Source organism: Hemicordylus capensis, chromosome 4 (assembly GCF_027244095.1).
Source record: "Hemicordylus capensis ecotype Gifberg chromosome 4, rHemCap1.1.pri, whole genome shotgun sequence".
NCBI classification, from domain to species: Eukaryota; Metazoa; Chordata; class Lepidosauria; order Squamata; family Cordylidae; genus Hemicordylus; species Hemicordylus capensis.
The window spans coordinates 227,088,763-227,112,675 of NC_069660.1; the positions used below are offsets into that span (position 1 = coordinate 227,088,763).

General features: G+C 41.5%; 1 protein-coding gene across 3 annotated transcripts in view; it reads right to left on the minus strand.

Moving 5' to 3' along the window:
• ZNF407 (zinc finger protein 407) overlaps positions 1–23,913 on the minus strand; it is a 684,045-nt gene that overhangs the window by 634,647 nt on the left and 25,485 nt on the right. For all 3 annotated transcript variants that reach the window (XM_053244892.1, XM_053244891.1, XM_053244890.1), the window contains exon 2: positions 4,887–9,716. In XM_053244892.1, coding sequence (XP_053100867.1) covers positions 4,887–9,716 — 4,830 coding nt within the window. The remainder of the gene's footprint in view (positions 1–4,886; positions 9,717–23,913) is intronic.

Consider the following 23,913-nt stretch of genomic DNA (forward strand, 5'->3'; position numbering starts at 1 on the left):
TTCTAATAAGACAACTGAAGATGGATAAAGGGCAAAGCCAGTTCTCTTCAACTGAATTTTCAATTACACTACCGAGTCTCAGGTTGCTTTCTTCAAAAGAAAACAAAAACTATTTTAGGATTACACAAAGAATATTAATATTCTATGTTTTTCGTTTCCTACCTTTTCATTCTCTCTCTAGTAACTGTGCACTAAGTTTTACCACTGCATGAATTTAAACTATAGCTTCTATAATAAGCCATTATTTAAAAGTACAGTAAAATAAACCTTACAGTTTTAATGAAAATATGTTCATTGAAATGTGAATTTATTATTCAAATCCACTCATAAATTCAACCAGAGAGACACCACTTGTCTAAGCAGAGCTCAGTGATTTAGAAAAGCTGTCTATTTAAAATAAAGAATGTATGGCAGGTTTATAGAAACACAGCAGTGAATTTTTACATAAATTTAGAACTGCAGCTTATGCATTTTCGACAAAAGTGTTGTTTTAAATTTTTCCACTTAATATAAACCATAAAAAGGGAATTGAAAGTGTGGCACAGCTCAGATTCTAAATCACAAAGCCCAACCTTCACAGGTACCACATTATCTCTTCTACAACCTTCTAAAATGATGATCAATTGCTATTTCAATTTAAAAAAATCACTCACTCACTTCCTAACAGCATTCTTTACAGAGCAACACAACAACAAATACCCACCACTCAACTGCTAAATGTGAAAGCTGGACTCTCAGTATAGGAGGGGGCAACCATTTAGGGCATTAAACTATGGATCCGCAACAAAATGTTGAAGTATATCCCTGCTGTGCATGTGTGGCCTGAGCCTGTGTTTCAATATGGTGGAAGTTTTCTGCTCAGAAACGGATGGGGTTGCAATTGTCTTAAGGAAGCAACCTTAAAGCTGGGGGGGGAGGGGGTTGCTCTTTATTTTCCCTCCTTCCTCCATCTCCTGACTTCCATTGGTGCCACTCATCTGGTTGTCTGTTAACTGCCCTTTAAGTCTGTGAACATTCCACTCCACTGAGTTACACTAGGGCAGTCTGGTGGCGGGTGGAGAGTTTTGGCTCCCTTAGATTTTTCCCCCTTCCGATTTTTGTGAAATGGACGTGTCTGTAGGTTACCCTGAAACTGCCAATACCTCTCTCTTGCCTGCAGGTGTACTGGTTCTGAACCAAAAGGACAATAACATTTCCAGCTGTTCAAAAATAGATACTAGATCGCCACCAGGTAGATATTATGTTCAGCATATAGGCAGGTTGCTAGCAGGGGTGTGCACAGAACTGGCTGGTCCAGTTCGGTTTGAGTCCAGACTGGACCTGAACCAGACGGCGCGGCGACCTCCAAAATGGCCGCTGCACTAGAGGGGAAGGCCTGAACGGGCCAAAGTGCAGGCTGAATGGCCGGTGATGGCAATAAAGGAGGCCAGAAGGGGGGAGGGGGAACCTCCACAGACACACACACACCCGCCGCCTCCAACAACTCCCCCAAAGATAAGTTTTTTTAAAAAAAAAATTAAAGTCCATAAGCCCCCCGAACAGTCGGGGGGGTATTTGGTCCAGGGTCCAACAGGATGGTTCGGTTCGACCCCAAACAGTCAAAACGAACATGTCTGATGTTGAACACGTTCAGCGTCAAACCTGTTTGCACATCCCTAGTTGCTAGTGGAAGCAACCACAGTCCCACAGAAAGCCATCACCTCCCATGCTACAGGGTGGAACTACACATTCCTTGTAACATCCAGTTTTCCCTGAAGACACCCACAGTTATTCCCTTTGTTGGGCTTTTCTCCCCAGAGCATGGATGGCAGTGGGGGAATGATAGGTGAAAACAGAGTATCTGGTCATTTGCAGAGGTGAATTGGAAGGTAAGAATTCCAATCACTGAATCCTCTTCTCCAAATGTCTCCTTAGTCCCACATTTTCATTGTAAGGCTAATATGGAATTGGAAGCACTAGCAGTTAAAACAACACTGAAGATCATAGAGAGGAAGAGTGGCCAATTCAAGGGCTGCCAACAGTATTTTCTAGGCCTGCTTCAACATCTGCACTCAGACCCCACGTTCCCACCACACCACAACCTGAGATTCCATGGGCTCTGCACATTTAAAAAAAAAATCATATTAAACACAAATGTGCCAGGTTGAACTCCCCATGAACTCCAGGGCCAACCCAACTGAATTCTCACAATACTGTGAGAATTTCTGCCTGGTCCCCAACAGTGTTCCCTCCAACTCTTTTCGTCTGTGTGCAAAATGAGTTTTGTTCTGGGTGGTAGTATCAAGGTAGCGTGTGTGTATATATGCAAACAAGAAGAGCCTTCCTGATTCATCCTGAGCGGGATCTAACTGATCAGAGATTTAAACAAATTATTCTAGTAAGAACTAATCAGCCTAGTTTCCATCCACTGGCTCTTCATCTAGACTAAATTTGGTGCAAATCGAGGTCCACAAGTTAGATCTCTTGTGCCTCAAGTGTTCATGTGTCCACCATCTTTGATTGGGGTGGATGTCATCATTACAAATTGCACCATTGAGGTCTCCCTGTGTGTCACTCACTACAGCTGTTAATTTGGTACAAATCAGTTAGACAGTCCTCACGTTAGTGCACTTGCGCCTCAAAGGTTTATGCATCCGCCATCTTGGATTGGGGTGGGTCACTTCATGACAAACTCCGCCGTTGAGGTGTCCCTGTGTGGTCACTCACTGCAACTGTACCTAATTTGGTTTAAATTGGTTTGACAGTCTACAAATTAGCCCGCTTACGACTCAGAAGTTTACACGGCCACCATCTTGAATTGGAGAGGATGACATCACACACCACACCATTTGGGCATCCCTGTGTGTCTCTACAGCTGTAGCAAATTTGGTTCAAATCAGTTAAGCAGTTCACAAGTTAGCTCACTTGCACCTCAAAGGTTTATGCTTCTGCCATCTTGAGTCAGGGTGGATGTTCCTGCGTGTCACTCACTACAAGTTTGGTGTCACTCACTCACACAGGTGTCCCTGTGTGTCACTCACTACAACTGTACGTAATTTGGTTCAAATCAGACAGTACACAAGTTATCCCACTTGCGCCTCAAACATCCACCAGCTTGAATCAGCGTGGATAACATCATCACAAGCTATGCCACTGAGGTGTCTGTGTGTTTGTGTTACTCACTGAAAATGTACCCAATTTGGATCAAATAGGTAAGGCAGTCCACAGATTAGCCCGCTTGTGCCTCAAAAGTTTACACGTCCACCATCTTGGATCAGGGTAGATGGCATCATCACAAACTATGTTGTTGAGGTGTCCCTATGGGTCCCTACAACTCTACCTGATTTGGTTCATATTGGTCCAGGCATTGTGAAGTTGATGGGGGAGGACACACAGATGGACTCATGGACGGACACATGGACACACACACACAGAATGCCGAGTGATCTCATAAGCCTGCTGGAAAGTAGGCTAAAAACTTGTGAGCACAAACACATGTGCACACCTTAGAGGGAACACTGGTCCCCAAACACATCTTTCCCTCTGCTTCTAGGGTAATGCTGCCAATGATCTGTTCACAAGAATTAGATAATGCCTGGATTGACAGCTGGGCTACTTTCACAGGGTTCAGTCCAAGTTTTTCTGGGCCCCAAGCAAATGGCCCTGCAGTGCCCACTTCCCTATGCATGTGACACAGCCACTCAAGGGAAGAGACAGGGCTCACTCCTTGACCAGGGGAATACTCCTGAGTCCACTTTTTGGAAGCCCTGAAGTTGAGATGTGTCGCAACTGATGAGGGCTGTGGGTGGAAACAAGCACTTTCATGTTCCAAACAACAACACTCAAGTGGCATTCAAGTACAAGCTGGCCTATATGCAACAATCGTTATGAGACAGGAGAAGAATAAAAGTCATTCTTTAGGAAGGAGTATATTAACTGAAGGCAAAAACAAGACAAGTAGAGAAAAGGCAGCCTGTGTGTGTGTGTGTGTGTGTGTGTGTGTGTGTGTGTGTGTGTGTGTGTGTGTCTGAGAGGGGGGGTGCGTGCATGCACGCACGCACGCACGCACGCACGCACGCACACAGTTTGGCATGTTTCCTTTTCGCCATATCTCTATCCAAGAGGTGACTCACTGCCTCTTCCATTTACTCTCTTCTGTTATGGCAATTGCATCCTCTTCTATCTAGAGTCCAGACTGTGACTCACTGGGCTGTGCAAGCACCACAGCAAGGGAACAAGCCAGCCCAAGAACAGTCTGGATGCCAGCTGCTCAAACTGAAGAGGCCTAAACCTGCACAGCAGCTGGCCCACAATAAAACCTGGCCTTTACAATATAGCTGCAGGTGTGCATTCCCACGTGCTTGCATTCATGTACACACAATGTATCAAAAAAGTTAAGGAGGTATTTCTGGAAGATGCAATTGGTGGCAAGCTCCTGCCACTGCAGAGTCTGTGGCAAATGCCTGGCTTTTTGTCCCTTCTATTGTTGGGCCTATTGTTGGGCCCTACAACACAGAATGAGCATGCAGTTCACTCGAGGCAAACAGAACAAAGAGATATTTGCAAAACAAGTGCTGCCAAAGCATAATCCACATCATGAACTGCAATCCAATAATAAATTTAAGTGGGCTTGGGGAATATAATCTGTAAAAGGTACATTGACAAAGAGAAGGAAATCATACAAGTACTTTTAAGAACATTTCTAAAAACACCCTTCGTTTCCCAGCTCTTTGACTTCTAAAGGGTACTTTTGAAATTCAGCTGTGGATAATCAGACAGCAAATGCAAAATTAATATATTCAGAGTGATTTTAAATCACTATTATTCATTTTAAGAGGGAGGAGTAGCAGTGCCTTAATACAACTTCCATTTACAAAATACTGACTGCACCATTTATTAATACATACCTGTATGTGTGCGAATATGAGCTAGGAAGGCCATGGAATTACTACTTCCGCACATCTTCCCACAATATTTGCAAATATTGCCTTTATTTTCTTCTCTCTCTCGGTTGATTTGCTCAGTATCTTCAACAATGTACTTATTGACCTCCCGGAGCAGTTCTTCGTGTTGTTCTTTAATATGAAGAAATAAATATTGTTCAGAATCAAAAGGCTCTGTGCACTTCACACATTTAAAAGTAGCGCCCCCTTCTGGAAGTTCTTCAACACTAGCTTGTTCATTCCTCATGTGGCCGGCACTAGCCAGGTGCTGGTGAAGATTGCTTTCAGTGTAGAATGATTTTCCACAGAGTAGACAGTGGAAGTGTTTCTCTTTTGAAGGGTGCTTCATAGCTATGTGAACATTTAGTCCACTCAAACCATCTGCTAAAAAGCCACAATCATCACAGCGAATACGTTTAGTTTCCCCAAGTGAATTTCCTTCAGCCTTCTTTTTCTTTCCACCACCTTGTGGAACATCTGCTTTTATGGCTGTCTCACAAACCTTTAGTCCACTCAGAGGCTGTCCTTCAGCAAAATGATCGATTGGCTCACAACCATCCTCATGGCTTTTTAATTTTACTATAGAGGAATCAAACTGGCCACAATGTTGCACTACCATCCCTTCCTTCACTCTGGCATCAGCACTGGTGTAAGAGTCCAAAACCTCATTACTGCATTCTTGCATACCTTCAACTATTGAGCCATCTGAACCCCAAAGATTATTTAAAGATGCTTCTGCTTCATGTTGAGCATCTATAAGAGCATCCTCTTCCTCTGTTCCAGAACCCTCCTGGATGCTTCTCTTTCGTGGTAAGCTATGCATATTTTGAATTTCTCTTTCAGGATTTGCATCAATATTTTCTTGCTCCACTGTGCTACAACGTTCTGGAGGCATGGGCAAATGTGTTTCTTCTGGCTTCACTTCCTGAGCAGATACCTCAGTACTTCCATATTCTTGCTCAATGTCTTTTTCCAGCTTGTGGTTTTTCATAAAATTCAAGTTTGGAGAATCTTTGCAAAAAGCTAAAGTTTTATTTCCCGTTTTTGTTGTAAAATGAAAATCTGACCTGATTATTTCTTGGCCATCCATACTTTCCTGCAGAACACAATCAACTGTTTCTTTAAAAGAAATTATCTCACCAAGTTTAACCACTACATCTTTTTGTACAATTTCTTGGCCAGCCACATTTTCTCTGCCTTGGTCAGTTCCTTCTTCCATCTCATCCTCTGTACTGGCACCACCATAACCTTCTTTAGAGAACTCTGAAGGAACATCATCTTCTGAAGCAGAACAATTAAGTGACTGTTTCCCTTTCTCACTAACCTGCTCATCAATACTTTGCTCTTCAGTGTTTTCTTTGTATTTTGATCCATCCAATAGAATATGAAATTGTTCTGTAGGTTGACACTCTTCTTGAGACACAACAGCAGATTCTTTGGTAATATCAGTTGCATCCATCTCCTCTCCAGCACATATATAAGATTGTCTTTTAATTTTATGCTTCTCAGTTGCTGCATGCCTAATCATTTCTCGGCGAGTAACTGCATAGTAGTCACAAGCCATGCAATAATATTCAAATTCTTTAGTGTGCTTGCGTTTTACATGCATTTCCAGAGAAGAAAAAGAATGTGCAACAAAGCTACAATGAGCACACTTATGATCATTTACACTTGCAGGTCTTGCCTGACCCAATGAGTCTCTATCTGCACTAATATTAACTAGCTCTGCAATTATAGGATCTTTTATTTCTGCAGAGTTCCCGTTTCTACCTAGTTCAGGAAGCTGAAGCACATTGTCAACTTGCATTTCGTTGGTATTGCCTAGATCATCTCCCTGCTTTTCCAAAACAGCAGTGTCCAAATGTAAAGACTGACTGCCATGGTCAACAGCTTCATTCAAAATACTTACTGAATTATTAATCTTCTTACTACTGGCTTCAACATTATTTCCTTCTGGACACACAATTATCTCTAGATTTTGTTTTCCATTGGCTTCCAAACGGCCTTTATGCTTTTTAGTAGCGCAATGTCGTTCCATGTCACCTTTTGTTACAGTATAATAATTACACACTTTACACAAATAGCTGTACTGGTGGCTATGCTTTCGACGAATGTGAACTGTCAAGTTTGTAACACTGGAAGCTAATAAACCACAATGAGGACATGTCCGAGAAATGGTGCCTTTAGGCCTCCCTCTTTTGGGTGCACTACCCCGAACCAAGTCAGTGCCTTTAATAGTTTCACCTGAAGGGAACTCTTTATTTATTGATACATTCTCCAGAGTACACAATGGCACCTGTATGCTTTCATTTTCTGATACAGTCTTTGAGTTCCCATAAACAGAAGGCTCTGTTACTTTTTTACCATCACTTACACCTACACATACCCTTTCAATACATTCTTCAAAGAGTAAACCAATATTGTTTTTTCTGGCATTTTCTAGATGCTTACTTCTCTTGATGTGTTTTTCCATCCCTTCTTTGCTTAATGAATAGAGGTTGCATGCTTTACAAAGAAAATGATACTCCTGAGCATGTCGAAGTTTTATGTGTCTTGTGAGAACAGAGGAAGATCTTGTTTTATAAAAACATTTCTTGCACTGAAACTGGGTTCTGCTCAAAACAGACTCCTTGAAATCATTACCAGGATGTACCACACAGGGCTTTGGGATTTCTTGCTGAATTTTAACTTCTACATCACAGACAACTTTTGGAAGAATATTTGATTCCACTGTAGCACAAGAAGCTGTTTGCATAGTTACTTCACTGTTAAAAGGCTGAAAAGTATTTTCTTGAGATAATAAACCAATGTGTTGTTCAGTTGTCTTATGTGCTGCCATTTCTTCTTCTGTTAGAAAATACAGATGGCAGGTAACACAATAATGGGATATGGTATCAACCTCATGCTTGTTCCCACTAAGGCCTGTGTCGTTTGGTGCAAGAAGTGAACAGTGATGGCAATTAATCCTGCAACCATCCACAGGATGGCTACTCTTTTGACAATGCTGTTCAAAGTCCTCCCTGGTTGCACAAGAATAGCCACATGCTTGACAATGGAATTTTAATTCTTCAGTATGATCTCTGTCAACAACCAATTCCAACTCTTTTGTGTTCTGCAAATCACATCCACAATGAGAACAAGGATGCAGAGGTTTCTGGACACCAACTATTTTCTTTGGAGAACTCTCCAGTTCCATGGTGACAGAAGAGCATGCATCTGGCACATCGGGATTAAGCTCTTGAATTTCTGAGGCAGCTTTACACAAATGGTCAACATCACCTTCCATTTGTAGAGCTCTGACGGGGGGCTGGGATACGTCACCCTGATGGAACTCAGCCCTAATATTGTGCTTCATTCCAGAGTCACGCTTGCTTCTTTTACTTACTCCTAACAGACAATATCGTCTTTTAATCTTTCGGCTTACTCTGAAAGCTGCTCTTCGCAATTTTGCCATTTTTAGTTGGAGACTATCAATTTCTGTGGTGTTTAAATTGCCAGTTATCTCTGAGTTACTTTTAGTAGGTTGCAATACACATGGACTGTATTCAGAGGGCCCTGAAATGTCTAGTTTTTCAGCCTGGACATCATGATTCCCATCCACATTACAGAAAAACACTTCTTCATTAGTAATATTTTCTGTTTCTATGGAAATATGTTTGGAGGATACCATTTCAACAAAAAGTTGGCTGCTTGTTTTCACATTCATTTTATTGCTTGATTTTAACTGATTTGATTCTGTATTCCTTACTTTAGGTTTATTAAAGGCGACTTTTGCTCTCATTTTCTTTTCTTTGACAAGGTACTGCCGTTTTTTATGAAAGGGTTTTTTTGTTAATATATTTACAAATCTTCCCTGGGCAGCAAGATCTTGGCGTCGCAGGTGTGTCTTGCCTAGAAAGTGAGCCCGCAGGAGATTTTCCTTAAAAGACTGAAAACCACAGAGATCACAAAAATATAATCTCAACTGTCCACGAGCCTGTTTGATACGCATTTGTAAAGATGGAGTATATTCTGAATCATAAGTATAATGTGGGTTCACAGACTCTTTAGGTTGCTTCAGGTGACTTTCTTGAATATGCTTTTCTAAATCAAGGTAAGTGGGGGGAACCTCATCACAGGTTGAACACTTAGAAACCTTTTCAACAGTACTGGTTGTACAGCTAACACTTGTTTCATTATCTTGAAAAGAAGATGTACACTCAAGGACTGCTGGAGCCTCTCGAGAATTTTCATTTTGCATGTGTATTTCCCCAGCACCATCACTTTCAGGCTTGAAATTATGATGTATACACAAAGATTTCGAATTGCTAATGGAAAATGAATCACTAATGGAAAAGGTATTCGCTGCTACCCCTTCTACTGTATTGCTCATCTCATCAAAAGAATCTTCACCTATTGTGGCATTAGATTGGCTGCCTTCATTTGCTTCTGTGTGTTTTACAATAGTCAGTTTTAATCTTTTTGAGACAGGCTCATTTTCAAGTATATTTGTTTCAATAACTACTTGTTCTGCTGATTCAGATAATGGCCATTTGGCTGTACCATTCTCTTTGGACTTTTTCTGAGGGTGGGTTTGTCCTTCATTTGAAAATGTGTTTGTTTTCCAATTGGAAAAAGGCTCACTGCAAGTATCTGCAGTTAAAACATTTTTAGCAGCTTCTTGTACTGATTCACTTTGTACATTCTTATCACCTTCATCATTCTTCTGATTTTTTTCAACATCCATCTTCAATGAAGACAGTATATAGAGGACAGTTCCAATTAAACAATTCAGCTCACCAGCTCTAGGGCTACCTAAAAAGAGAAGAGAAGAGGAGGTTATTAGCCTCATCTATATTCTAACGCCTCATAACTTTCTGAAAAAAACATAATGCAAAAAAAAGCTATGATTCCAAATTACTGTGTGCTCACAGTAATAATATCTAAATGAAGATTATGTCTGGACATCTAAATAAGCAGCATCTGGTTCTTTGGGGGACATTTTTAGAATTTGGAGAATAAAACCTATCAGCATGTACAAGAGGTCTCTCACATTAGCAAAGGATCTCCTCAGTGAGGCAACTGACGTTTCAGTCTCTCTGAACAAGAGACTTGGTGGGTGGGGGGAGAGAGATTGAAATCTTGAGAGCCATTAGTCTCAAACATGTAGCTGTTGCTTGGTTCCAGGGCTTGTTGATTTCAATACAACTGTAGATGTTAAATGGAACTAATCCAACAGAACTAGTTTCACAGTTGTGGCGTAAATAATGTGCCCATTCTTGGAATTCAAGTCTAAAAAGTTTGACCTTTGTTTTTGACAGCATTGACACAGTAATCTAAGACAGCACAGTGTTCAGTTAAAAGGGCAACTGGGAAAGACAGGAGAAAGTTACCCTTTCCTGAATTAGAAATTTCACAATTAAGTTACTAAGCATCCTCAAACTGAAATACGTTAAAAGGAAGATACGAGTAGCTCAAAATGATGAAACTATTGACAAATCTATGATTCAGTTAAAATGGTCAACATTTTGCCAGATCTTACACAAAAGTAGCTAGACACTTTCCCCCAGAAGAAAACATCTATGCGGTCTCAAAAGCAACATCAAGTATAAAGGACAAATAGAAACAACAAAACTGCAACATGTGCCTAGACCCTTATACAAGTGCTCCTAGCCAGCCCTGATGCAGGGGTCTTAAATTGTGGTCAGGGCTCATCAGTGTATCATTAGGTGGCAGAAAGTTATCTTCCATTTTTAGGATTCCCCCTCCCTGCAATGGGATGACAAAATTCTGTTTTCTCCATAAGCAGGCAACATACTTCATCTGCTTTGGAAGTGTTGGTCCTCCAAAAAACAGAAATAGAAAAATTATTAAGACAAAAAAGTTACAAAAACAGCAAGCAAGGAGTGATCAACCAGAAAGAGTTCTGGTGAATATAAAACCTTGCTCACGCTTTTTTTTCTTTTAAAGATGCTCCTAATAAAGGCATTATGTTCCTTTGCTTGCTTTCCCCCTCTCCCCATACCAACAGGCCAACATAACTGCCTGCGTATTTTGTATATTATCAGATAGACTTCATGTTTTTCTGGTCTTGGACTGTTTTTAATTACATCTCCTAATGGCATAGCAGGGAAATGACTTGACTAGCAAGTCAGAAGTTGCCGGTTCGAATCCCCGCTGGTATGTTTCACAGACTATTGGAAACACCTATATTGGGCAGCAGTGATATAGGAAGATGCTGAAAGGCATCATCTCACACTGCACAGGAGGAGGCAATGGTAGACCCCTCCTGTATTCTACCAAAGACAATTACAGGGCTCTCTGATTGCCAGGAGTCGACACTGAATCAACAGCACACTCTACCTTTAATATTGGTGTATTTTTAAAGTCCTGACTTCAGCTTACTAACCAAATATCCTTTACCTGTTAAGATTTATATAATGCTTTTAAACAAAAAAGTTCTCAAAGCAGTTTGCAAAGGAAAGTTATTCCTGCCCCTAAAAGAGATCACAATCTGAAACACACACACGACACCACCAGCAGCCACTGGAAGGTCTCTGCTGGAAGTAAAGATGCACAATTGCTCTCTCCTGATAAATATAAAAGCATCATCACTTTAAAAAGGTGCCTCTTGATTAGAACCATAAGCTTTGGAGATCCTTGAACCAAGGGACCTTCTGAAAGCCAATTTGGAACCTTGGTCCCTGAGGCATCTCTCTGCTCTGTCTGTGCTGTTTAACCCCTTCATTTTCTGTTAGCTGTAGTAGCACAGTAGCATTTGTGGAGCCAACACCACAAAGATGCTAATACATTCCTTTCTCTTTCCTGCCTCCCACACACCACAGATCAACTTCACTCACTTTACACGGCACAGCTACACCATGACAAGGGCAGGTGACTGTTCCAGCACTAAAACTTAAGATTAAGTAGAGGTAAGGCTGAAGGTCAACAAGTTGCGCCCCCCCCCCTTTTTTTCACACAAGCACTCCTATCCTATGAATTGTTGCTTCAGTACAGAGGCACCTATGGTAGTAGGCTATTAAAACATCATCTTTTCAGTAATTTTAGTGGAAGTTCAAAGCCATGATACCACCATGAATAATAGTATTTCACATTAGGTTTACTAGCAATGCAGCTGTAAAAGTTTGAATTTAAAAAAGAAAACCACACAAAAATAAGAGAAAGTCAGTATAAGAAAAGCATTCTGATGACACCTGGTGGCCACTTTACACAAAGAATTCTAAAACTGAAATGCTTCTTCATAACAAGAGAAATTTATTAAGTGTTTTGTCATAAATGCAACTCCTTACCCCCACAGTGCTGTCTGAAATAAAGCCCATATTTACAGTCAAACACAATCTGTTATACATACTTAACTAACAGACTTTCATGTTCAAATCATTTTTATTTTATAACTTTAAAATAATTTTATCTCCCTACAAAAGTGGCCATTGTTTTTATCATTCTTGATTTTGTACTCCAGTCTTCACAACCTAATTTTGCAGAAGCAGCTACTTCCAATCTTGCCTCAAGTTTATCAGAAAACAGAAAATTTATAGTAAGCACTACAAGTGGGAGGTCTGAGCAATTCCTGGGCTACATCCCAGCTTTTAAAGGCCAGGGAGAGCTTTGGCAATTGGGCCTCAAATTTGCACTTGCCACAAATGCAAGTGTTGGAATTGTGACATCACTCCACACCTAACAAACCAATAGAAGGTTGTTGTGTATCTGTCTCTCTCCCTTTCCCCCACAACTCTCCTGCCAAGGACTGAAAGACCGAAACAGTGCTGTAGCCAAACATGTCCAGTTCTTTCTGAGTTCAGGTCAAGGAGGGAAAAGGGGAATCTATGCTGGACAGAAGGAGACAGAGCATGCAGTCCCAAGACTGGCACCCAATTTGTAAACCATGGCTTCAGGGAGTTAGTATTATATCAGCCCTGGGCCACTTAGGATTATCTTCCCTCAGAAGTGTGTGTGTGTGTGTGTGTGTGTGTGTGTGTGTGTGTGTGTGTGTGTGTGTACACACACACACACACACACATATATATAAATCTTAAATACTTAATATAAAGTTATCAATTTTTAAAGTAACTTGCAGGCTTTCAAATGGGCTCAAAGAAAGGAAAAGAAGGGGGAAAGGATTCTTGAAATACAGAAAGGATTCATGAAAAAGATTACGAGGAGCTCCAAAAGGATATCTCAAACTGAGGGAGTGGGCAACAAAATGGCAAATGTGGTTCAATGTTAGCAAGTGTAAAGTGATGCCTATACGCTGATGGGGTCTGAGATGTCAGTGACTGACCAGGAAAGGGATCTTGGGGTCGTGGTTGACAGCTCACTCGAAGTGTTGAATCAATGTACAGCAGCTGTGAAAAAGGCCAATTCCATGCTAGGGATCATCAGGAAGAGGTTTGAATATAAAACTGCTAATATTATGACAACTATCATACTTTGGACACATTATGCGAAGACCCAGCTCACTTAAGAAGTCTATAATGCTGGGGAAAGTTGAAGGAAAGAGAAGAAGAGGACGACCAACAGCCAGGTGGAGGGACTCGATTACAACAGCAATGAATGCACCACTGAGAGACCTTAAAGGCCAAGTTGAAGACAGATCATCCTGGAGAGAATCTATGTGGTCGCTAAGAGTCAACACCAACTTGACAGCACTTAATCAATCAATACTACAAAACGATGTATACAAAACGATGGTGTGGCCACATCTGGAGTACTGCATACAGTTTTGGTCACCATATCTTAAAAACATTGTAGAACCTGAAATAGTGCAGGAGAGGGCAACCAAGATTATTAAGGGCCTAGAGCACCTTCTTTACAAGGCAAGGCTACAACACCTACGGCTTTTTAGTTTAGAAAAAAAGACTACTGAGGGGCAACATGATAGAGGTCTATAAAATAATGCATGGTGCAGAGAAAGTTAATAGTATAACACTAGGAAAGGTGTGATCCCATGAAACAGATTGCCAAGAAGTTTAGAACAAAAGGAAGTACTTTTTCACACAATGCATAATCCACCTATGCAATCCTCTGCCACAAGATGTGGCAAAAGCCAACAGTCTGGATGGCTTTAAAAGGGGTTTAGAGAAATTCATGGAGGACAGGTCTATCAACAGCTACTAATCTGAGGGCTAGAGGCCACCTCTAGCCTCAGGAGCAAGACGCCTCTAAATACCAGTTGCAGGGCAGCAACAGCAAGAGAGAGGGCAATCCCTCAATGTGTGAAGCGGGATCCTGGACTACATAGGCTGGGTCCTGATCCAGCAGGGCTGTTATAGCAAATGCACAAATTCAATGCCATTAAATGCAGACACATGGTATCCCATGTACCTTGTGCCATTTTTTTTAAAAGGTTGTTTTATTATCAGTGTAACTAATCACAATGAAGCCATCTCTTACAACTGAAGACATAATAATGGATTTTCTTTACAGCTGAAGAGAAATGGGTTTTGCTCTTCCATATCAAACCAGAGCAGGCTGTATAAATTTTTCCTCATATTTATTGTTAAATGTAATTTTTATCTATAAAATCAGCCATGAAATATTAAAAGCCTCAAACAACAGAATTTACATCCGTTAGTTAATTTAGTTTAAACGGTCCATTCACTAAAAAGAGGGGGAAAGGTTACCTACATATTACTGCACTCCCTCCAGTCTCCCCTTTAGCCTTCCCATTATAAACCACACTGTTTCTGGAATTTACAACTCGGCTGTAAAAATTTCCACTCCATACCAAGTATTGGTATACTTTTCCTATTAAAATGTACTTTTTTAAAAAAAGTATCAGTCTTGTTTCAGGACAGAAACAAGGAATCACTGGCAAAAGTAGAAAGGAAAGATAGCTAGACTTAAAACCTTTCTCTGAAATGCTAACCACACTTACTATAAAAAGCCAATCTTATTGAACTCACTCAAAACTTACTTCTGGTCAGGGTGGATATGATTTAAATCAAACTGATTTAAATCACTAGCAGGGTGGATAAAAATTTAAAAAATCCAATTTAAATCAAAAAAATCTGATTTTTTTTATTTTTTAAAAAAAAATCATTGATTTTTATCCACCCTGCTAGTGATTTAAATCGTGATTTAAATCAGTTTGATTTAAATCAAATCCACCCTGCTTCTGGGTAAAGGTAAAGTAAAGTTGTGCCATCGAGTCGGTGTTGACTCCTGGCGACCAGAGAGCCTGGTGGCTGTCTTTGGTAGGAGGGGTTTACCATTGCCATCTCCTGTGCAGTATGAGATGATACCTTTCAGCATCTTCCTATATTACAGCTGCCCGTACATACAGTTAAAATCAAGCAATTAAGATGATAATGAACATTCACAGGATACTCTCAATTTCCAGACAATATAATCTGACTATGGCTTCACAACAGAGAAAAAGATCAGTAGCATACACAGAAGCCCAAGTAATCTAAGGGCAATATTTAAGTACCCTACAACTGAAATGAAAGTTTAACATTAGGGATGTGCTCAAGTTATGGGACTGCAAGCACTGTCCTCCATTCCTGTGCAAATTAGTCCACTCCCTCAGCTTCAGTATTTCATGTGATCTTCAAATAGATTTTTTTTTTTTTTTAAGCTGAATATGGTCCTAAACTCAACTCAACAACTCAGGTGGGGAAAATTCACACAACAAGGATCAGAAGTGGACTGAATATGCAATCCCACAGACTGCTCCTGCTCTGAGAACTCTGATCTTCAGCTGTAGGTTGAAATCTGGCTTTGATGCCAATTGCTTTTGGCAACTAAATAAGATAGTAGGTCCTGTTATAATTAACAGTAATCTAAATTTAAACAAATCCTTAATATAGCTAATTCCTCTTACTCTTCTCACAAGGTTTTACACAGGAGGTATTTTCCAGCCCTATTGTTGATGCCAGGGATTGAACTGCATGCTCTACCAATGAGCTATGGCTCCATCCCCATAATGGCTCCATAACATGGCTCCATCCTCATAGCAGCTCAATGAAGTTCAATTCACACATGCAATCAGGCAGGATTGGAGCAATTATTTATCACACCAGGACTGCACAGAGCAGGGGAAAAACACAGCAGTTGACTATTTCCTGGAAATTACTGGGTAGCTTTACCATTGACTATGTGATTAACAATGGGTTGGTTCAGATGAACAGCGGCCCACAGCAGTCCCTATACGCGATAATGTCAGCGTCATGGCTAGACCACACCCTCTCCAACATCTCTCAAGGAAGTGTAAATGAAATCTTGGCAAGTCCTTTAATCCAGGGTGGATTTGATTTAAATCAAACTGATTTAAATCAAACTGATTTAAATCACGATTTAAATCACTAGCAGGGTGGATAAAAATCAAAAAATCTGATTTAAATTTAAAAAATCTGATTTTTTTTATTTAAATCAGATTTTTTTAATTTTTATCCACCCTGCTAGTGATTTAAATCGTGATTTAAATCAGTTTGATTTAAATCAAATCCACCCTGCTTTAATCACATGTGAGCCATTTTTTGAAGGGTGGTATAGAAATCAAATAAATAAACAAACACATACATGTGAGGAGCTATTATTATTAATAATAATTCGATTTCTATACCGCCCTTCCAAGAACGGCTCAGGGTGGTTTACACAGAGAAATAACAAATAAATAAGATAGATCCCTATCCCCAAAGGGATCACAATCTAAAAAGAAACATATGATAGACACCAGCAACAGTCACTGGAGGTACTGTGCTGAGGGTGGATAGGACCAGTTACCCTTCCCCTGCTAAATAAAGAGAATCACCATGTTAAAAAGGTGCTGATTCTCTTTATTTAGCAGGGGAAGAGTAACTGGCCCTGTCTGACTTGCTCCTCTGCACATGCTACAAAACCCTGATGCCCTGAAGTAATCGTGTGCAGGGATTGCTCTTGGCTGCTTTTCATCTGCCAGGTTGATTCCACAAGCAGTGAAAAGTTATTCAAAAGCACAAGAGGCATTCAAAGCCCAAAGTGCAAGAGCTAGTCCTATAACCAGCTAGTCCTATAACCAGGAACCAGTGTAGTATAGTGGTTAGAGTGCTGGACTAGGACCAGGGGAGACCCGAGTTCAAATCCCCATTCAGCCATGATACTAGCTGGGTGACTCTGGGCCAGTCACTTCTCTCTCAGGTTGTTGTGAGGAGAAACTTAAGTATGTAGTACACCGCTCTGGGCTCCTTGGAGGAAGAGCGGGATATAAATGCAAAACAACAACAACAACAGTGTACAAGCTATTTTGGCTCTCCTCCACCACTTTGGACTCTGAATATACCTAAGCAGCCAAAAGCAGAGAAGAGCTGAAGACCAGAGTGCACATGATCCATTTATGCTCCAGCCCTCCAATGCTACAACCTCCTTAGGCATGTTAATAACCCAAACCACTGGAGGGTGAAGAGCCTGACCACTGCATGCACTTTTCAGCCCATAGTTCTCCAACTTAGCCAACCTACAGTTTCTTCCTCTACCCTATTAAAACTCTGGGAATCTTCTCCTCTAGGAAACAGTTATACTGGAACCCTCACAAACACTTCCTTCACCACAAGGACTAACTTCTTCCCTAGTTAACCAGAGGACAACTTGGGCTATTGAGTGTACTCAGTACCCATCAGCTCAGCTTCAGCCACACCTGATGCCTCTGGCTTTCTGCTTTCATTTGCTTGATCTGGTATATGAACTCTGACCTGCTCTCAACTATACCTCTGTTTTCATTGGCCTGATCTAATATCCAATTCTGGCCAGTTCTTGATCCATACTTCCTGCCTCTGGACCTTTGTTCCTCACCCACCTGCATCCCTCCCACTGTTGTCTCTCACAGAGTTTGGCCAAGGCTTGACAATTTCAAACACAACAACAAACCATGGTTTGCCATTATAATGGGCTTGCATGAGAAGAATACTGGAACCTTCCACTTTCACCTTTGAACTAATAACAGTTCCCCCATTATGTCTGAACTTGGAGAACTGTTGTTTAACAAGGTGATTCTGGTTGCTTTAATTAGCCTAAATGTGAAGCAATATTTTCAACATATTCAAACAGTTCCAGGTTTGAACATAATGGGGAATGAAGGTTAGTGCAAAAGTGAAAGGTTTCAGTCTCTGCCTCCTGGAGACAGAGAGCAGAAACCAAGCCCAAGGCTTACGCAAGCTCATCTAAATCACAGTTTAGATTACTGTCTGAACTGGGCCTTAAGGATCAAAGGTGCAAGACAAGAAATCTCTGATTTGGATACATAGTGGAACATATATTATCTTATTCAGGGACATAAAAAGTTCCAGTTACAATGAATATTATTTTCCACTTCAGAAGTGAACAGAATTCCCACCCACCCATGCCCACCAGTCTCTAAGTAGTAGAACTCAGTTTTCAGGCATATGTGAACAAATATGCACTGGGATTTTTCCTAGGCCGGCTTCAACTTACAGTGAAAGGTAAAGTACAAATATACTTTAAACAATCTCACTGTCAAATATGAAGGGAGGGTCATATATCTACATCTAACTGTGAAGCCTATTGGACAAGAGTTAGTGCACAGTAGTTTTTAAATTAAGTCACAGATGCATACAGACTATCCCTAAAGACACCTCCATTATATAGAAAGCTACATTGCCAATGAGAGAATCCATTGTGTATCTAACTCACCAGTAAGGAAGAACTAATGGAGAATAATAGGTCAGTTTGGTATGAGCTATTTCAATTCATCATAGCCAGGAAAGGGATCATTAAACACAGCAGTGCAAACGTATCAAATTACCAGAAAGACGACAAGTGAAGTTAGAAATAAAAAAATGTCAATTTTGTATACTGCTACTACGTGCCCTTTTATTCATCATCATGAAGGTAAGGTTAAAGGACAAACTGCAGTCCTCTAGCACACTCAAGTGGGGTAGCCAAATTCTTCCAATGATAGCAAATCATATCATGGGTAGATTACAGACAGAGTCACCCTGGTAACAACACTGCCCGATGATAATTGGACACATAGCCTTTCCCCTCCCCTCATTATGTACAGGCTGGTGGCATGGACTGAATTTGTACCTCAGGGCTTGACAAATCCCCGGGAGCCATGATGCCCAGATTAATATATTCAGAAGCAAAATTATTTAAGAAAATCTTTATCTGTCCCAGAGCAGCCTGTTTCTGTTTTAAGTATGTTACTTGTAAAGAAGAAAAGTCCATTTACCCTCCCCCTCCACAACGTCTGTCATTAAATCTGGTAATTTGTCAAGTATCCACTGTCTAATTTGTAGGGCTGGCTCCTAGATCTAAAGAACATTTGTAAAGGTCTACTCTACCTAACACTGGGATTATCTGTGCATTCACTCTTACATACACATACACATACACATACACATACACATACACATACACATACACATACACATACACATACACATACACATACACATACACATACACATACACAAGTTGGATTTCACAGTGTTGCTAGCCTGTGCTAAATTTTGAACTTCTAATCACTTTAGGAGCAAATAAGAGAGAAGTTTGCAGGTAGCAGCAACAGGATCTTTTTGGTGGTGGTGCCGCAGCTCTGGAACGCCCTCCACAGAGGAGAGCAATCAAGCCCTCACACTCCCTATTTTTTCACACATGCTCTAAGTTTTTACTGTTTCATAAAGCTTTTAATTGATGTTTTACATCAGTCTTCTATTGGTTTTATTAAAGTAAAGGTAAAGTGTGCCATCAAGTCAATTTCGACTTCTGGCACCCACAGAGTCCTGTGGTGGTCTTTGGTAGAATACAGGAGGGGTTTACCATTGCCATCTCCCACGCAGTATGAGATTATGCCTTTCAGCATCTTCCTATATCGCTGCTGCCCAACATAGTACCAGTGGGGATTCGTACTAGGAACCTTCTGCTTGTTAGGCAAACATTTCCCCGCTGCACCACTTAAGGTGGCTGTATTGGTTTTATTAATAGAGTAATGTTATTGTTATGATAGATTTTATATTCTAATGCTCTTAAAATTGGTTAAAAACAAAGGCTTGTGAGGACATTGTCCTAAAAGATAGGACAGAAGTGGTGGCAGAAATAAAGATTGCCACCACAAACCAGTCATTGTACCCCAAATTAAAAAGGGAAAATATCATGCAGAAATATTGCAATCTACACAATATACAGCTTAAACAGTGGTTTAGGATTTAATTATCTTATTATTAGGTACATTACCAAGGGTTAGTCCTAAAGCACATACTAACCCCTAAGCAGCAGCTCAGCATGACAAAGAAAAACACAACCTGCTCCATGAGAAGCCAGCCTTTTGTTGAGGAAGACTACACCAAAAACACAGCCATTCTTACATAAGAGTCCCTCCTGTTGAGCATCAGGATCTGGTTCTTCTTTGCTCACAAACACTTCCAGCACCAAAACAAAACACTGAACAGGATCCTCTCTTGCAGGAAGAAATTTCTAAAACAGGTGGACCTCACTATACACGGTACTGCTATCCACATTTCCGCGGATCCGCAGGCGTCTGACACGTGACCTCATTTTCCGCAGATACAAAAGGGTTAAACCCATGTATCCATCATTCCTAGATGGCCAAAAATGACTTGGAGATCATTTCCTGCTGCCATTTTGTCAACAGGAGCCATTTTGTGGCTCATTCGTCCAAAAAAGAAAAAAAGAAGAAGGAATTTTTCCCATGATTTTTTTGAAGAAAGATTGGGAATTTGGGATGGGGGAGCATTCCTGGACAGGTGGACACCTGTGGAGTACTGTAGAACACTTTATTAGCCTTTTTAATGTGTTTTCCTTTCTCCATCCTACCCATTTCCTCCTCCACATCTGGCCTCCGCTGCCTGCCCACCTGGTGGGCACCCATTGCCCTCCTGCTGGCTCACTGGAAAGCTGGGTGGATCAGCTGCTTTGTCCCACACGTGAGCAAGAAAAGAAGCAACCCCATTTCCCCTCTAGCAAGAGGGCAGATGGGCTTGCTTCTTCTCTCACTCTTGCACACACAAGAGAGAAAGCAGACAATCCACCTGGCTCCCTGGCTTGCTGGCAAGAAGGTGGATGGGGTTGCTTCTCCAAGAAAGCAGCTGATCTATCCATCTCACTGACTTGCCTGCAAGCCAGAAAGAGGACAGATGGGGTTGCTTCTTCTCTTGCTCACACACAAGAGAATACAGCCGATCCACCCAACCAGAGGGCAGACAGTGTTGCTTCTTCTCTCTTTGCCTGCGAGAAAGGAAAAGCAGCCAATCCACCCAGCTCACCAGCTTGGGTGCCTGCTTCCCAGGCAGGTAGCTGAGAGACAGGGAAGGTAAAGTGTGCCATCAAGTAGGTGCAGACTCCTGGTGCCTACAGAGCCCTGTGGTTGTCTTTGGTAGAATACAGGAGAGGTTTACCATTGCCTCCTCCCATGCAGTATGAGAGGATGCCTTTCAGCTGCTGCCCATAGGTGTTTCCCATAGTCTGGAAAACATACCAGCAGGGATTTGAATTGGCAACCTCTGGCTTGCTAGTCAATTCATTTCCCCACTGAGGAAAGCAAATTATAGAGGGGCCAGCAAGTCCTTACACAAGGCACAGCAAAAATGCTGGAATATCCAGCACTGCCATTTCCCACACTCTCCTAGAGTGTTATTTTTAAACACCCTTATACTGCGCAGTAGCTGCCAATTGTCCTGAATCATCATGAAAAAAGAAGTTTGCTGTGTGGCCAGTATTGAAGTCACTGTAAATCCCTCACTATTATAAACTCTCCCCTACCCTAAGTGTAGCAAAGCACCATTAGAAGAGCCCAGGGTGAAACAGCTGAAAGTTTTTATGAGACATCTACCAAAAGGAGAACTACGCTATATTTCTCTGTGGAAGGGCAGACTGAGAATAAAGAGGCAAAATGGACCTTGAGTATCCTATAGTCTAACCCCCTGCTCAGCAAATTGCTGAAAAGTCCAGCAGACAGCCTACTAACTGCACAAGGCAGACTGTTCCATTGTCAAACTGCTCTTACCATCTGTTCAGAACTGAACACAGTATTCCAAGTGAGGTCTGACCAGCACAGAAAAGAGTGGAGCAATTACTTCTTGTGATCTGAACACTATGCTTGTGCTAAAGTTGCATTCTTTTTTTAGCAGTCGCATCATCATACTGCTAACTCATATTCAATTTGTTGCTCATTACACCACTTAGGTTCCTTTTGAAACCAAGGCAGGTTTCCTTCATTCTGAACTTGTGCATTTGACTTTACTTGCCCAAATGGACAACTTTACATTTGTCCCTACTGAACATCTTCTTGGCTGAGCTCAAAATCTGAGCCCATCCAGACCAGATTGAATTTTGATTCTGACCTCTAAAGCATTAGCTATCTCCCCACAACCACCACCAGCTTCATGTAATCTGCAAATTTCATAAGCATCCCTTCTACTTGCTCTTCCAAATCATGTATGAAAATATTGACAGAGTCTAATTAAGGCCCTCACAGATGCCTGTTCAGCCTCTTATCTGAAAATGTCTAGTGAAAGAGAGCTCTTGGTAGCACTTACCGTTAGGAAATTCTCTCTCATTTCTAGCCTAAATCTGTTTCTTTGTAACTTTAACTTTTAAGGTTCTATTCCTATCCTCAGAAGCAACTAGGTGTGTGCACGGAACCATCCGACCCGGTTCGGTCTGGCCCCCATCAAAGCCCCCCACCCCGCCCCAGTCCGTGAACTTTTTTTTTTTATTTAAACGTGAAACAAGTACCTGTAGCCCCTTTGGGGGGCTTGCTGTAGCAGCGGAGGAGGGGTCCACATGGGTTCCCTCTCCCCCCGCCGGCCTTCCTCATCACTGCCGCGGCCAGATAAGTGAAGCCTTTTTGGCCCTTTCGGGCCTCCGTAAGAGCAAGCGGCCGCCACACATGCGCAAATGCCCTCTATGAGGCTTGCTCTTATGGAGGCCCGAAAGGGCCAAAAAGGCTCCACTTACCCGGCCACAGCAGTGATGAGGAAGGCCAGCAGGGGGAGAGGGGACCCGCGCGGACACCCCCACCCCCACACAGCTACAGGTACTTGCTTCACATTTAATTTCTTTTTTAAGTTCATGGACCCAGCAGTCCGGTTCTGGTCTGACAGAACTGGGGGGGGGTTCGGTTCGACCACAAACCCCCGGACCAAACCAGTTCCGCACATCCCTAGAAGCAATAGAGAACAACTCTACTCCTACATGTAGGTATTATATTTCCCCTTGGACTTCTTTTCCCCAGGCTAAAATACATCAACTTCCTTTAACTGTTCCTCATAGAAACTGGTTTACAGACCCTCACCATCTTTTTTGCCTTCCTCAGAATGCATTATAGTCTATTAATATCCTTAAAATGTGGAGCCCAGAACCAGACACAATATTTCAAGTGAGGCCTGATCGAATCAGAATGGTCCTTAACAGGAAAATAATTTGTTGATGATAGTGGTGGGGGAGCCTGGGGGTAAGAGACCATGGAATTCATGATATGAAGTAGAGGAAAAACTTCATGAAGTCAGACATGTATCTTGAATTTCAGGAAATCCTTGCATAAGAATTTCACTTCTCCTCAAAGTTCAAAAGCTATGTATAAGTGAAGGCTTATTAGAAGGCAGTAAATTTGAGATTTCCCAGACAGAGAGGTTTGTTCTATGAGAAACTATTTAACACAAATCAGAGTCACCAGGGGCTATGTACAGAGACTGTTTTTCCCCATGTTGTTCCATCCACAAAGTATGTCCCCCATGAAGAGAGGGAGCTTTTATATGAAAAAAGTGGAAGTTGTGTCATCCCCCGCCCCATTCTCCCCCTACCCACTGCTATGCATCCTCTGTGAAATCCACCACCCATTTACCTCCCCATTGCCTACACATCAATCCTTCATTTCCACACCTCTCTGCAATAAGTGCCTGTATGTTACTGGAAATCACCACAATTGATGCAAACAACTTTTTTTTTTAATTTCAATGGGGTATATTTGTGTGAATACAGTACATCCAAGTACCATGAAGCAGGATAGCAGTAAATAGACAGTTAGTGTGTG